The sequence below is a fragment of the Mauremys reevesii genome, linkage group 7, assembly GCF_016161935.1.
Source record: "Mauremys reevesii isolate NIE-2019 linkage group 7, ASM1616193v1, whole genome shotgun sequence".
Taxonomy (NCBI): Eukaryota; Metazoa; Chordata; order Testudines; family Geoemydidae; genus Mauremys; species Mauremys reevesii.
In genome coordinates this window covers 26821745-26837969 of record NC_052629.1, presented here as the reverse complement: position 1 = coordinate 26837969, position 16225 = coordinate 26821745, and the positions used below count along the sequence as shown (strand labels likewise).

General features: G+C 38.9%; 1 protein-coding gene across 1 annotated transcript in view; it reads left to right on the top strand.

The window, feature by feature from the left end:
- Positions 1-16225, top strand: part of STK32C (serine/threonine kinase 32C) — a 231397-nt gene that overhangs the window by 125733 nt on the left and 89439 nt on the right. Inside the window, exon 2 of the mRNA XM_039482508.1 lies at positions 9078-9133. Coding sequence (XP_039338442.1) covers positions 9078-9133 — 56 coding nt within the window. The remainder of the gene's footprint in view (positions 1-9077; positions 9134-16225) is intronic.

The following is a 16225-nucleotide window of genomic DNA, read 5'->3' as shown; positions in this document are numbered from 1 at the left end:
TCTCTCTCTCTCTCTCCTTCCACAGAAGTCCACATTTTCCTCCAGTCTCTCCACACGCATCCCTTGCCAATTCTCCATTTCTCCTAACATCCCTGCTCACGCCATCCTCATTCCTCTCAGTCTTAGCTCAGTCTTTCAGCATCCATTGTGGCTGTCGTTGTCTCTTTCCATTATCTCTGAGTTATTTCATGACTCTTCTCATCTCATTCCTATACCTCTCGTTCATAAGTTCTTCCATTAGCCATCCTCCATCTGGGTTCATTCTTGGCCTTCTCTCTGTGTTCTTCCACTGGCATGGGTCAAAGCATTGGAGAAACAGCCCCCTTTTGAGACCCAGGTAGAAGCAGGTAATTGCTTCTAAGTTGTAGCTGTAAATGTTCTATCAATGAATAGAAACGGTTAACATTTTGTGGCAGCACCTCTGCGTTTACTGTGGCCATATAGTAATGTTTCTGAATCAATAATTACAATGTTGGGTTTGTTATACCAATTTTTTTTACTATGTTAGCAAACAGTAATATAATATAATCCTAGGTTGAAAAGAACTATTCATTTACTTTTTTTTTTTACCAGATACAGAATTCTCTCTGTAAAAAAGAAAGTTTGATGGTGTCACGCTGGTCAGCCATATTTTCTATTATGAAATAATACTACCTTAATTTTTTATTGAGTGCTTTTCAGTCAGAAGAATTATCTAACTCTTTAGAAACTTTCTGTATACAGGAATCAATTTGCATCCTAGTATAATGCAGAGCATTGGTAGAGTGGAACTAAGCAGCTGTTTTAACATTATAATAGCATATATCAAAAATATTGTATCTAATTGCAACTGTTGGACAAATATACTGTAAGTACTGCCAGCTGAGTGCAATTATCCAAATAGGAATTTAGCCATAATACAGTTTTGAAGAGGCACTGTCAGGTCAAATTTGGTTCAACACTTAGATTTTTTAAGATAAGTTTTTACAAAAACTAAAATCAATAGATTGTTCCCATTTCTTTAATAGAGCAGGAATGAGTCATTTTGTAAACAACGATAACCCTCACCCTACGTTATTTACAGCCCAATCATTGCAGCTTTGTGCTGGCAAAGTAGACAGAACATGATGTTGATTACGGTATAGGCGGTCCCCAAAAACTAGCTTGTTTTCATTGTTCAAGCTGAGAGACATGCTTACAGTGAATAATACAAACAGTGAAATGTACATATGATTTTTAAAATTTTGCTATTTTTAATTTTCAGTAGTGTTATCTGTAATGTAGATTGGAAACTGTGAAAGTTTTTTTTTTTCAATATGGTTTTTAATTTGACAGTGTGAAAATTGGGAAGAGATATTTAGAGACAAATTTCCAAATGACTCTCATCCTGGCTTCCATTTGTGTGCACGCAGCTTTATTCACGAAAACATTTGCACACATGTATTTGAGCATTGGCAGCTGTTGGTACAAAGTACGATTTTTTTACAGTGAGATATATTTTAATTATTTTATTTGTGAGTGGAGAAAAATTTATACTTAGCATAGTTTCTTATCTTTCTAGATAGCATAATTGGTTTGAGAAAGTACCAAACATTATGTTAGATCATTTAAAGTGCATTTTAAGTGCTTTGTGCATATAATGACTCATTACCTACAAAGCATATATTAATATATACCAAAATATTCACAAAAATGAATCCATATTTAAGATCTGAGTTTTCTTAGAATCATAGAATCATAGAATATCAGAGTTGGAAGGGACCTCAGGATATCATCTAGTCCAACCCCCTGCTCAAAGCAGGACCAATCCCCAACTAAATCTTCTTCATTTCCTTTCACTCTTCCCAGAGCCTTCCAGATGGAGTTGACTGGACATTGCATCATGAAAGATTTGTCACATTCTAATTATGTATGGGTGTGAGCTGCCAAGTTCAAATCTGATCCTAGCGTGAATGTTTCCAAAATTCAAGGCCTTTGGAAATGGTAGCAAGGCTCAGCCCATTGTCATAGATTGTAACCGACTGTTGGGCAAGTGCATGGATGGGTTATGGTAAATGCACCAAGCTACTCTTTCCCTCTTTGTGGATCCTGCTCAAAGACCAATCACAACTGCAGTCACTGAACTCAAGGAGGAGCAGAGAAGCCATAGCTTTGTCCCCTTCCTTCACAGGGGAAGCAGGCTGCACTATTCTAACGTATGCATCACACTCATTTTACCAGAACACCAGGCTGCTTAGGAAGGGATTCTATGTCTCTGAGGCACAATCCTTTAAGTAAACTCGTCACTATCCTGTGATGCAAGCAGTGGACAGCTGTCCTAGGTTGACCGAGACATAAAAACTACCTGTAGTGTCCAGACCCAGATATGGGCTGGAACTTTTCCCAAGAGTCTGGGGTTTGTAATCAGGGTTGAAGCACATCTCTGTCTAGACACTTGAGGCCCAATCCTGTTCCCGATGAAGCCTTCAGATCAGAGCCTTGTATTTTTATATGTCCATTTGTAGGACCATGGTGGCAATGCTTTATTTTTACCTTGCTACATTTTCAGCTGTTGTATTGTATAACTGCGGAATAAAACAGGGAAATAAAAATTATGGAGAAACACAGTTTTGAAATATCTGGTGTAGGGACTAAAAAGAGTGCACATTGTAACTTGAAGCATAATAATCCTGCATAAAAATTATGTGCAAAAATAAAAAAAGAAGGAAGAAATGGTATGAAATGAATTTTAGCTGCTGGCAAATCCAGGAGCTGTAAATCCACTGTACTTGGCAATATATTGTAGTACATTTTATAAAACAATGAAATCTTAGTTAATAGAGAGCTCGCTGCAGCATCTACTGTTACATCTTTGTGGGGGTGGGGGGAGAACATCAATTTTTCAGGTGGATTGCAAAGTGTGAGTTCTAATGAAGTTCTACAGCAGCATAATAACTGCCGTTCTTCCGCTTTTCATGCATTCCTTGAAATTTAAAGCAAACAATCTGAACCAAACAAATCAAAATCATGGCATGTTATCCTCAGTTATGAATCATACTTAGTTATTTGATGCCAGGAAGAATCCCAGGGGAGGATATTTATCTCTCCTGACAAAAGGGACTGTTTTCTGCCCAGCAATCCCCCACCCACCATCCCCTCACTAAAAGGGACATACTGCAAATGAGCTTTCAGAAAGTCAGTAGGAATAATTAACTTAGTTGTTTCATAATAATCTGACAAAGGACCCCTTGGAGCATTTCAACCAAACAAGATGGCAATTTTATTAACAATTGAATGTCAGATTATTTTGCTACATTCCATTTTATTTATAATTTATAAAAGTTTTCAGGTTCCCCCTCTGCCCCCTTTAGGTTCCTTCAGTGACACCTCAAGCCAAATCATTATTGTACTTACAGATTGTGACTGTCAAAACTATGCCACGCTGAAGTCAAAGTAGTGGGTGAATATGGTCCTGCGAATATGCAACAGCTGTCATCTTCCTGCTTGTTGGGAGTATGTGTCATGGAATTCTTCACTAGCATTTATACATGACTCAGGCTAGTACAAATCATCCAAAAATAATAAGATATTCGAGTGGTTAGGGAAAGACAGCTTTGTCTTGTCACTTGCAAAAAAGTGAAATCTCCAGAGCATATATAATTGTACTAGGCAAGTTTAGGATTTCTATTTCAGAGATAATCACATATTCTGTAGAACTGTGTTGTCATTTTTAGAAATACTGTGCATTGTGCACAAAAAAGTGCATTTAAAATTTTTTTTGCAACTATTAGAACCTCAGCTGACTAGCTCTTTCTAAAAGAAGTTGGTGGAACTGAAGAAAAATAAGCAGCCACTCATATAACTTCAGTGGAACCTGAAGTAAATGGACACTGTATATTTAATTTATTAAATGCAACATTTCTTTACAGATTAGCTCAAGGGCATATGTAGTTAATGTGCATATTTGAAGTTATATCTTGACTATGGACTAAAATGTGCTTTTAGCTCATTTGTAGTCATGGATACAAAAAAAAGACCGTTTTTATGTAACAATGCAGTTTCAGACATAAGAATTTTGCTCTTTGTAATAAATAACCATGATATTACTTCAGGAATAAAACTTCCTAGGAATTCCCCAGATCATGAAACCATGCCCTGTAGTTTAATTGCCAAGAAAACAAATTTACTGTGCTTAAAACGTGCTCACTTTAATCTAACCTTGTGTATTTCTCATAGACAGAGGTTCATATCATAGTTTTGTCTGTATGTAAAAAATTTAGATGTGTTGTCAAAAACATCTCAGAAATATATGCTAGCTCTTAGAGCTGTAGTCTAGCTGTATGTTTCACCTCAAATATTTATTAAATATTACTATTTAATACTAAATCAAATCATTGAGCCCTTACTCAGGGCCAGACTGTTCCCTCTAAGGCTAATGGGAAGGGAGCAGGAAAGGAGGTAACTCAGCAATATTCTCCCCTTGTGGCTCCAAATTCCTTCCTGCAAAAATTAGGGTTTGTCACACCGCAGAAAGAGCAAGGTTCTAGACTTCATATTCTGCTGCTCTCATGGATCCACAAGAGGCACAGGGCCATCTTCATAGAGGCTCTGGGCATGTCCATTGGTACTGAGCCTTCCCCAGCTCCCTGGAAGCATGGCCAGAGCTTTCTCTAGCTGAGAGACCCTGAATCCTTGCTTACAAAAGGGGTTCTCAGCACAAAGGGGGCTTAGTAAGAACTTAGTGAACATTCCCATAGAATCCCAGCAGGTTGCCAGGAAGGATGATACTCCATGGACCTCCCCACCCTGACTTTCAGCGAGCCTGCTGCAGGCTCCCACAAAGAAGAGATGCTGCTGTAGGGGAGACTGACTCCCTCTCTCTCTCAGTACTTCCCTGAGGCCAGGGCTAATCAGCGTCTGTCCCAGAATATGTATCCATTTTCATTTCTCAAAATCCTACTAAAGTCAATGAGTATTTTTCTGAGAAAGAGCTGAGTGAGGACCTCAGGACTGGGTCCTGTAACAGTATTTTGTATTTTGGTCCTAATCCAAGAATCTTTTGCAGCCACTGGGCTTTGGATCAGGGCCCCAGAAAGGAAAGATGTTTATTTGGTTTAAAGAACTGACCAGGGACTCAAGAGATCTGGGGTCAATTCCTGACTCTTCCATAGTCTTCCTGTGTGAACTTGGGCTCTCAGTTCCCCATTGGTAAAATGAGGCTAGTAATACCTCTCCATCTCCCAGGGATGTAGTGATGATACATTTATTAATTATCAGAGGGGTAGCCGTGTTAGTCTGGTTCTGTAGAAGCAGCAAAGAATCCTGTGGCACCTTATAGACTAACAGAAGTTTTGCAGCATGAGCTTTCGTGGGTGAATACCCACTTCTTCGGATGCAAGCTTGCATCCGAAGAAGTGGGTATTCACCCACGAAAGCTCATGCTGCAAAACTTCTGTTAGTCTATAAGGTGCCACAGGATTCTTTGCTGCTTCTACATTTATTAATATTCAGTGATAACATATCTGCCGAATGGGTATCCCTGTGGGACACAATCTATAACAGCTTTGTGGATTGTGTTGGGTATATGAAATGCTGTCATGCAGGCTGGTTCAATTATAATGGCTCTGAAATACTGAATCTCCTTGATGTCAAGTGATAAGTGAATGCTGCACTCTTAGCTGACCTGCACTCTGGGTCAAAAAAGGCCATATATAGGGCAGCTTGCAGAACGCTCTAACACAGACTCTAGCAAATGCAAAATATGTGGTTTGACTGTAGAGCAGAGGAACTACAGGCCGTTGCTGATAATCATGACTTGAAAGGTTTCTCTGAGGTGGTCAAAGCTGTGTATGGGTCCACTCAATCTGCCTTAGCACCACTAACAAATGCTGATGATGAATCTCTCATCACAGATCGTATTGCCATCCACCAATGGTGGTGTGAACATTTTAGCGAACTACTTAATCATTCATCTACTGTTTTTGAGGAATCGCTGGATAGTGTCCATAAACTGCCTACATCTACTGCACTTGCCTATCCACCCACACAAGCTGAGGTGTTGATAGCTGTTCAAGTAATGAAAAATAATAAATCCCTTGTCCCAATGCCATTCCAGCTGCGGTTTTCAAACATGGAGGAAATTGTCTCAATTGACGAGCTCTTTGAATTTTTTTACATGAAGTTATACTGTCACAACTGAAAGATGCCAACATTGTCACTATTTATTAGTGTAAAGGCTCAAAGAGTGACTATGGTAACTACCATGGTACCTTTTTGCTCTCCATGGCTGGCAAGATTCTTGCACAGATCCTCTTGAACTGATTTGTGACCCAAATAATCGACAATGTTCTATCTGAGTCACAGTGTGGCTTTCATGCTCAGCAAGCATGATTTTCATCATTTGACAATTGCAGGAAAAATGGTGTGAATAGCACCAACATCTTGTTTCTCAATCTAACTAAGGCATTTGATATGGTCAGCTGCACTGCCCTCTGGAAATTGCTGAGTAAATTTGGATGTCCAGACAAATTTATTACCATCATTCAGCAATTCCTTGAAGGCATGGCTGGAAGAGCTAGTGCAAACATATCTATTTCCAATCATGAATGGAGTGAAGAAAGGATGTGTCCTCGCTGCTAGCCATTTTGGTCTTTTCTTTGCTGCAGTGCTAGAGGAAGCCCTTTGTGATGTTTCAGATGGTGTCCTTATACACTTCTGCACTGGTAGGCTCTTCAGTCTTTCCCATCTACATGCAAACACAAAGATGATAGGAACATTGATCCAGGAACTACTCTATGCCAATGATTGTGCCTTGATGGTGCACTCTGTATCTTGCACACTGCTTTGCTGCGGCGCCTCATAACTCTGGCCCCACCATCAGCTGAATGAAAACTGAGGTTATATACCAGCCAGCTCTTCAACAACCTTACCAAGACCTGTCAATAAGAATGGAAGGTACCATGCTCTACGCTGTCACCTTACCTATTTCAACAGCATGTTGAACAATGAAGCAACAATTGACCATGAATTAAGAAAGCCAGTGCCACATATGGTCGCTTCTATCACTTAATCTGGAAGCAACATGGAATCTGTATCCAGACTAAAAACAAAGTATATGATGTCCTCATGACATTGCTCTACTGGTGTGAAACATGGACCTACTTTTAATGACACATTAAAAAGCTTGAGAGGTTCTATTTGCAACACCTACAATGATTGCTGGGCATCAAATGGCAGGACCAGGTTTCCAACACTGAAGTCCTGGTGAAAGCTGGTTTGATCAGCATCGAGGCTCATTTGGTCTGTGCCCAGTTGAGATGGACTAGCCATGTAATTCAAATGCCTGAGACCCATCTATAAAAATAAGTCTGATATTCTGAATTAAGCTCTGGCCATTGTAAGCATGGAGGTCAGATTAAATACTTCAAATACACCCCGAAAGAAAGTCTGTGCAAGATGAACATTTCCTATTCAGCCTTTGAGCAACTGTCGATTGATCATATTGTGTGGCACCACACCATAAGGGTGGGTATCCACAACTTTGAGAAAAATCATGTGGAGCAGCAGGAAGCACAGCGCCAGCCACAGAAACAATGTGCAGGTCAATCAACACAACTAGGAAATGGCTCCATGGTCAGTGGAGTAATGTTGTTCTTCCTGAATTGGTCTATGGAGTCATGCAAAAACCCATTTGTACAAAACTATGATGGTCAACATTGCCCTCGAAATTGAGGTGACCATCATCATCATCATCATTGATAATGTTTGTTAATGTCATTGAGGTATTCAAAATCTATGGTACTGGGAGATATATCATTACTTAGGTAGACAGAAGGACTACATAGCACCTTTCATTTGAGATTAATTTTTGGAGAGATTAGATCACAGCAGTAATTTAGTAATCATAATTTTATAGTTGCTATGGCTGCTGACATAGCAACATTGCACTTAATTAAAGTATTAGATTAACACTCTCACCACTCACCATTACTTTTCATTATGTCTCTGGAATCACTAGCAGCTAATGTACGGATGGATACAAAAATCCAGGGAATAGAAGTCAATGGCCCATCCTTAACATGATGGCTTCTTGATAGAGCAAGTAATAGCCAAACTGGCTGCAGCACTTGCATGCACAGTAATAAGCTCTTCATGTACAAGAACAGCAGCCATCTATAACTATGGATTACAAAAGCATTGTGATATTTTTAGCAGTGGGACTTGTTTGTATTGTGTCCCTGAGCCCTCCCTCCATACACCTTTAACACATGCATGCACTCATTCACTGTCTCCTTTTTGTAATAGGTTACGTTTTTGTGTTTTGTGGGGTTTTTTTTAACTTGTGATACACCAATTTAATATTGGTATGTGACTTAACAAACTGTTATTTATATATTACTATACATGTCTATAAGTGCCTATCCTCATACGCTGTGGACATTATCCTGAAATCAATTGAATTTTAGTTGTTTTTTAAAATCTCTATATACATTTAAAAATTTTTTAAATTAAGCACACTGATAACTATGCTAGAGAGCATTTTCGGTGCAATTCGTGGGTGAAAGTCAAACAACATCAGCTGAGAAAGAGGACTTGGTAAAGGACAGTTCAGAGGCCAGTCAGAGTCACTATGGTCCAACACATTCTGTGATACCAACACAGAATAGTACCATACTCCACATGTAGATTCATTGAAATCAACTCCTCTTGGAGTGAGGCATTGCTCACTATAAGAGTATCAGAGTTGGGTCCTAGTTGGATCCTTTTATTTTTGTCGATAGAGGGTATGAGACATCCAGGAACCATGATTAAAAGGAACTTCAGGAGTCAGAAACTAGAAGATTCTGGCCATAAGCAGGGTAAGAGGGACTGAGTCCCTATAAAGCAATTAACTTTAAAGCTGATACAAAGGGCCCATCCGACTGGTTTTCTTTAAATAAAAATCTTCTCTGGAACATACTGATCTTTTGGCAACAACTTGTCCAACTGACAAAACGTACTTTTTTTTATCAGTTACTCATCTCTTTTCCTTTTTTTTTTCTCTCTGAGTTTTTTTTAAGAAGTTGGTAGGAAAATATCTGGAAATGAGAAACTAAAACTCTTTTGTTTTTACTTTGTAGTGAATTTTGACCACTTCCAGATACTCCGAGCAATCGGGAAGGGAAGCTTTGGCAAGGTAAGTTAGAAGTTGAATTTATTCATGAGCTCAGTGCGGTGCCTTGTAACTAAAAACAAATTATCCACAAACTATTTATTGTAGCAAGAATAATAATCCTGAAAGTGATTTTTTTCTTGTATGATGGATGGTAAGTAGAGGTGGGCAAAGTTTTAGTCAAGAAAATATTTCATTGGCATTGGCACATCTGTAAATTTGCAGCATTTTTGAGATGCTAAGTTTCAAATTTCACACAATTCATTTTTAACTACTAGAATAACTGAAAATGTCATGGCAAAACTAGGTATTATATTTTTTGTTTTCAAGCTGGGTTTGTTGGTTGTGATTGGTCATTATAATCTAGGTATACTTGGTCCTGCCTCAGTGCAGGAGGATGGAGTAGATGACTTCTCAAGGTACCTTCCAGCCCTACATTTCTATGATAAGTCCTGTGGTACGAGATCTGGTTTCTTAATTGGGTGAGCTGACATCATGTGATCAGGAGGGTTCTCAGAAGCCATTTGGTCTCCCTTTCTCTGAAAAACTAGTTCTAGTTAAGGGGGCTGTTTGTTTATTTTTTTGAGAAATAATAAATATGTGTGGGGTATGTTTAAAAATCAGAACAGCACTAATATTTGATGCTTGCTTTCTTTCCTAATTTATATATCTTTGTCATCAAGATAGATGAAAAAGATATATACATTAATTATAAAATATTGTGTGTGTGTGTGTGTTCATTCTTTCCTGAACAATTATTACATTTCTGGTGTTGCCTGAATTACATTGACATGAGTTTCGGCCACTATGCTTTTGTCTTTGATATTTAAGTTCTGCACAGTTTATTTTTCACCACATCTATGAAGTACACCATGTGTGTGTCTTTGCATTAAGGGCATCCACCCTCTAACTTTGGGCTGACAGAAGCTTGTTGCAGTGCCACTGTTTCATATTTTTTCTGCTGCCTACATCACATTTAGTTTACCGTGTTCTAAGGGCAACTGCCCTCTGAAATCTCTGATCAACTGAGGCATCTGCGAACAATTAAGAGAAAAAGTAGCAGTAATAGCAGTGGTTTTAACACATTGGAAAAATTGCCAAATATGACTACCACAGCACCACTACCTGACAGTTTGCAAGTCTGAAGCTTTATGCCAAAGGTGAATTTCACAAGCTGGTGTCTTGTGGGTGAGGGCAGGGAAATGGGTCCTTGAAGTTTTGCAAAATATGAAATGTTAAAGTTGTTGCAAAGCACATAACGGATGAGCAAAGAATGCTGCAACACAGTTTTCACCAACTTCACCTTCTCCTAGTAATAACCTAGGAAACAATCAGAGTACTGTCAAGGAAGCTGTTATTTTTTTCTTTTTGTTTTTATGCATCAAATACTGAGGGCCAGATTCTGACTGTCTCATTTTGGGTAGCACTTTACTCCATGAATATCTCCATTGAACTCAGTGGGACTATTTGGAATAGAATTAAGTTCTATTCATTGTGAATAAAGGGATCAGAATATGGCCCTTAAGATGAAACCTGCTGGGCAATCAGTGTTGTTCTCCCATTATTTGTACCCACCTATTACCATGGTATCTGCGCTCTGTAATATAGGGCAGGTACTATATGTGGATAACCAGAACTATAATGCTCAATGTGCACTAAGCTCTACCCTCCTTGCTAAGCTTCAGTAATGTGGTTGGGTGTTAGGGAACTCTACAGAAGCAAAGCTGGGAGGAATTCTCTCCCTGAAGCCCTGTGGGTCTCATTTTGCCAATATGACCATGTTTTCATACAGTTTTTTAAAACTGTACTTTAAAATAGTTAAAAACTACAGAGTGACAAGACAAAGGAAGCAATTGGGAATGAAAAAGAACAACCCTTGTCTTGATGAGACATGACATAACTTGCATAAAATTACAGAAGTTATATCGACCCAACAAAACAAAACAGCCACTATTTTAATGTCTCCCAACAAAAATATTATCTTGTATTTCCTCTGTGGATACACAGCAACAGGCCATTGACCAACACTGAGAGCTATCAAATCCATGATTCTGTCACACTTAGGCCTTGGCTACACTTGCTGCGCGGGTCGACGCGGTGAGTTCGACTTCTCGGAGTTCGAACTATCGCGTCTAATCTAGATGCGATAGTTCGAACTCCCTGCGCGCTCCGGTCGACTCCGGAACTCCACCACTGCAAACGGCGGTGGCGGAGTCGACCTTGGAGCCGCGGACTTCGATTCCGCGGCGTCTGGACGGGTAAGTAGTTCGAACTAGGGTACCTCGAGTTCAGCTACGCTATTCGCGTAGCTGAACTTGCGTACCCTAGTTCGACCCCCGCCCTTAGTGTAGACCAGGCCTAAGGACCGGATCCACTCACATGGACTCCTGCTGGATTCATTGTGAGTCTACCTGGGATGGGGGTTAGTAGTGATGTATCATCATAGTGAACTACTATGTAAGTCAGAGAGGAGGTTGTTATAAAATGAAAACAGCCATGTTTTCAGTCGTAGGTTAAAAAATAATTAATGTCTCAAGCAGAGAAGAATAAACGTGAAGAAATAAAATGTCATGTTTCTAAGATGGTGTTACAAACATTGGAGAATGAATAAAAAACTGTAAAGGGAAGAACCTCTGCTGGCATAAGTTGTCATAACTCCTTTGAAGTCAATGGAGCTATGTCAATTTACACCAGTTGAGGATCTGTCCCTAGATTTGTACAAACATTAAGGGAAAGTCCTCTGAAATTTTCAGTGGTTAGGCAGCTGAAGTGCTGTGTCTGCTGCTTATGATGTTGATCATACCTGACTTACTGTTACATTGTGTTTCCTGCAGTCTGCCTGTTGCATCCTCCTGTTGTATCCACCTATTGTCGCTTGTCTTATTTTGTAAACTTTTCAGGGAAGGGACCATCTTTTTGTTACAGTGTTCAGCACAGCAGGGCTGGGACCTTTAGGTGATTCTTCAATACAAATAAAGAACTAATAATAAATTAAACAAAGTTTTATGTAAAGTATGTCTTGCTCTCACATACAGTGGGAAAATTAGTGTCCAGAAGGTTAAGAGTGCTTATTAATGTTACAACCAAGGCATTTTAATCCTGTTAATTAGCTTCCATTTCTCAATCTTGAAAAAATATTACTTTATTATGGTTGTTTAAGCTTTTGGGTGATTATAGCTGATATTTAATTATGGTCTTTGAGAATATATGAAGTTACTTTGTGTTAAATAAAATAGATCTTAAAATATTTTTAAAATCTCCCCTGTCAAACTTAACCTGATACACTTAATTTTCTTAATTATTTAAGGATATATAAAGTGAAAAAAGCCTGTTATTAACTATATAAACCTGTGCCAGAGAAGCTGAAGCATGAATGTTTTATTGTTGTATCTATAACCCTCCTTCACTATTTAATTACTATAGACATATTGACAATAGAATTTCCATCAAGGCAAAATGACTGAGATAAAGAGATTTATTTTTTTTAGTGTGACAGGAGAGGCCTACAATTTACTTTGGTCATAAAGGTCTGAATTTCTTGAACAACATCCTGTAATTTTAAAATGTGTTTGGGGTGCATTGCTAACTAGATAGATTTAATATTTAGATTTCACTTAGTATGTGAATTAGTAACAAGTGCAAAATTTAGCAATATAGCCCCACAATTTGTTACCAAAGATCAGAGATATGAAGGTGCTGAAATATTTATACATGCTTTGACCATAAAAGGCATTATAAATGTCCTCTGATGACTGTCGTTATCTTGCGTAGAGAACTAGGCAGAACAAAATGTCTGCCTTGCAGCCTATAACATGCACAGTGATTTAGATCCGTAGGCTCTGGCAGTGTCTTCAGTTCTGCCCCTAAAGAGCACATCAAGTAATGTTGCTAACAGATATTTTTCCTTGTAGAGCAATTTACTAATTCTAGAGACTATGAACAGCATAACATCAGTACCTGCTGCTAAATGATGCATTGTGTCCTTATCTTTCAAATTTAGTTTGCTTTTGTGAAAGCAGTATATATAGCCCATGATGGGCAATGGAAGTATTCCCCTGATGGAAAAGCACCAAAGGGCTGATGTAATTGGCCCTACTCTGCCCCATCTAGTAGGCCCCAGCATAGCAGTCTTGCCAGGGCCAGGTACAGTAAGACTGCAGTTCATGCTGGCCTTAATGTCCACAGAATGTGACATAGAAACATCCTGATCACATATACCCTTTTCTGTAGCCATCCTCTGCTTTATTTAGATTGGAAGCTCTTTGGGGCAGAGGCTGTCTTTTTTTGTTCTGTTTGTTCGTTCAGCACTTAGCACAGTGAGGTCCTGGTCCATGACTGGGGCTCCTAGATGCTATGGTAATACAATATAATAATAATTATAACAACAACAAGCTGGTAACAGGGAGGAAGTGTGGCACACAAACACCTATTATTACTGTATACCATTGCAGGTGCACTTCTGTACTGGGATGACTCTCCTGGAGCCAGGTTTACCGCCACATGACATTAGCAGTTTGCTGCAAGCAGCCATGCTACACCCAATAATCTGGCTCAGTGTTGTTTACCAGATAGTGTTACTAAAACTATCTTTAAGAACTACACAGGCAGGAATTTTCACAGCTAGGTGACACTGGATTTTCACTTTCAGGTCATGACACAAATTTTAGCCATGGTTTGAATCTCAGATGTGAAGCCATGCTTCATTGTGTGGTTGCATTCCTTAGAGAGTTTTTCAGGCTACACAGTGATATGTGCCCTTGTATCTGAAATGAGAATGGAGCTGTTTCTCTCCATTCAGTGCTTTTTTTGTTGGCAATGTGTTCTGGGCAGGGAGCACCCAGACTTTGCCAGCAAAGGGTTGCATTGAAAACTTGTCTAGAGCCTGAGGGCTGCACCTTTAGTAATTTGCATTAAATGGAGCAGATCATTTTTGGATATGAAGGTGTGATCCATGGAGATTATGAGTTCCAACATACAACATGACCTTCAGAGGCTAGAGGCCAAATTCTGATCTCAGCTATTCCAGTGGAAACCTGTATCACTCCTCTCACTACAGTGTAGTTAACTCCATAATTACGCTGGTGTAACTGAGATCAAAGTCTGGCCCTACAAGTACCAACACACAGTGGTCTGTCTTGATCCAAGCATCTTTGCACTTGTATCAAGAGAGAGCACCATGTTGAATGATGGCTGTGAGGTGCTTTGTAGAACTCTAGAGGTCTCACTTACCCAATAGGGCCATGCTTTGGCTAGACCAGCTCTGAGCAGCTAATAGAATGAATGCATTTGTTTATTGAGTTGGTTGTAAATATTCTGGGTACTGTCAAAAATGAAGGAGCCAGGCTGCAGTTCAGAGGCTTCAAAAGGCTATTATTCAGTTCAAGAAAACTGAAGAAAAGGTTTGGGATCTTGTAGCAATGAGTGGGTAAAATACAATTAGACATCAGTTCTCTGAGCAGCAGTGAAAAGAGGATGTACTAAATAATATATGTTGGAAATGCAGCTATAATACTCTTCGCCAAGAAACCAGGCGATGCAGGAAGGAAGAGTGTTATCTATTTCGAAAACATAATCAGGTCACAGCTCATAGTTTTTTAAAAGTATTTTTGATAAGAATGCATCTAGTCCTGGACATTAATTAGTGGATTTAAAATTAAAAACATGATTGTTCTGCTAATCCAAAAATAATCCAAAAGATGAAAGTAAAAGCTCCAAATATCTTGGAATGTTAGGATATAATCTATTTGTGAGTCATAGAATGGGCTTTGGCTTAATTGTATGACTTCTGTTTCCAGTAGGACTGTGTAACCTTTCAATTCAACATCCCAAAATGTGGGACAGTGAAACAAAATCTGCGGGGACAGGCAGCAGTATGTGCCAGCATTGGTTCCCACCAGCAAAGTGTGGGCCAGTCTGTTATTAGTAAAAGTTGATTTTTACTGAATAGAGAAGTTAAAGGAACTAATGAAAAATGTTAAGAAGTACTGTGTATTCAAGGTACTTATTAATGCAGTCAAGGCAGAAAATAGGGGAGGGAAAAACACTCAAGCTACAAAATTACATAACAGTCATTTTAAAGTGGAGGGGTGGGTCAGTGTCACAGAGAGAAAAGAAACTTGGGGAGGGGGCCAATCTGTTATTTCAAGGTCAGTTTCCTATCCTCTGATTTGCAATCACCTTATGTGAGAACTAACATGAATTCTTAACCCAAGTGATACATACATACATACAGGAGCAGTGTGGGAAAAAAGGGAGAAGATTTAGTTAATTTTTGGTGGGAGGAAGAAAAAGGCTTAATTTAAAATAATTAAAGAGTTTATGGGTGACGTGGAGTGGAAAAAGACTTGGGGATACTGGGAAGCATGAATCTTCCATCTGTTTTGGGCCAGGAAGCCATCAGTGCAACATTAACATTTTATACTGTGTATTTCCTTATTACATACATGCTTTGTCATGCACCAGGCTTGCATGACCACATACTCGCTACATACTTCCATGTACATTGTAATTGCCCTAGTGGGAGATGGGGGGGGGGGGAGAAAGAATCATGTCTAGCTCTTAGGCACAGTTCGCATGAGGAGACCTCACCCTCTGTTCTGAATCTAGCCTCCTCCAAAGAAACAGAGTTTGATTCTGACATGCAGTGACACTAAGCATTGTAAAAGTAATTAATCAAACTTAAAATGTAACAAAATAAAATAAAAATGTTATCCCCAGGCAACACCACTTTGACTTTTGTGGAGCGACTCATAGGAGCTTCCTTTTTTAGCTTTCCTTGTTGAATGGAAAAATAAGTCAAACCTAAAGTAGCATATCAGTCATCAGAGTTTTATATGTATTTTTAACAACATGCTGTGTTGATTCATATGTCATCTTTCTTAATAATTATTTCAATATGCTGAATTGCCCAAGGTACAGAGCAAAGCTATTTTACATGAAAATATCTTTCAGTACTAATATGTATTTATGTACCTTGCAGAACTACCCACCCCCTAGATCTGATATTTAAAAAGTGATATCATTATACTTATTTTTCTTTAACTATGTCTGTATTTTATGCAATGCACGTGCTAATATGTGAATTGTGCTTCAGTTCATGTTGCATCATTTGAGGCA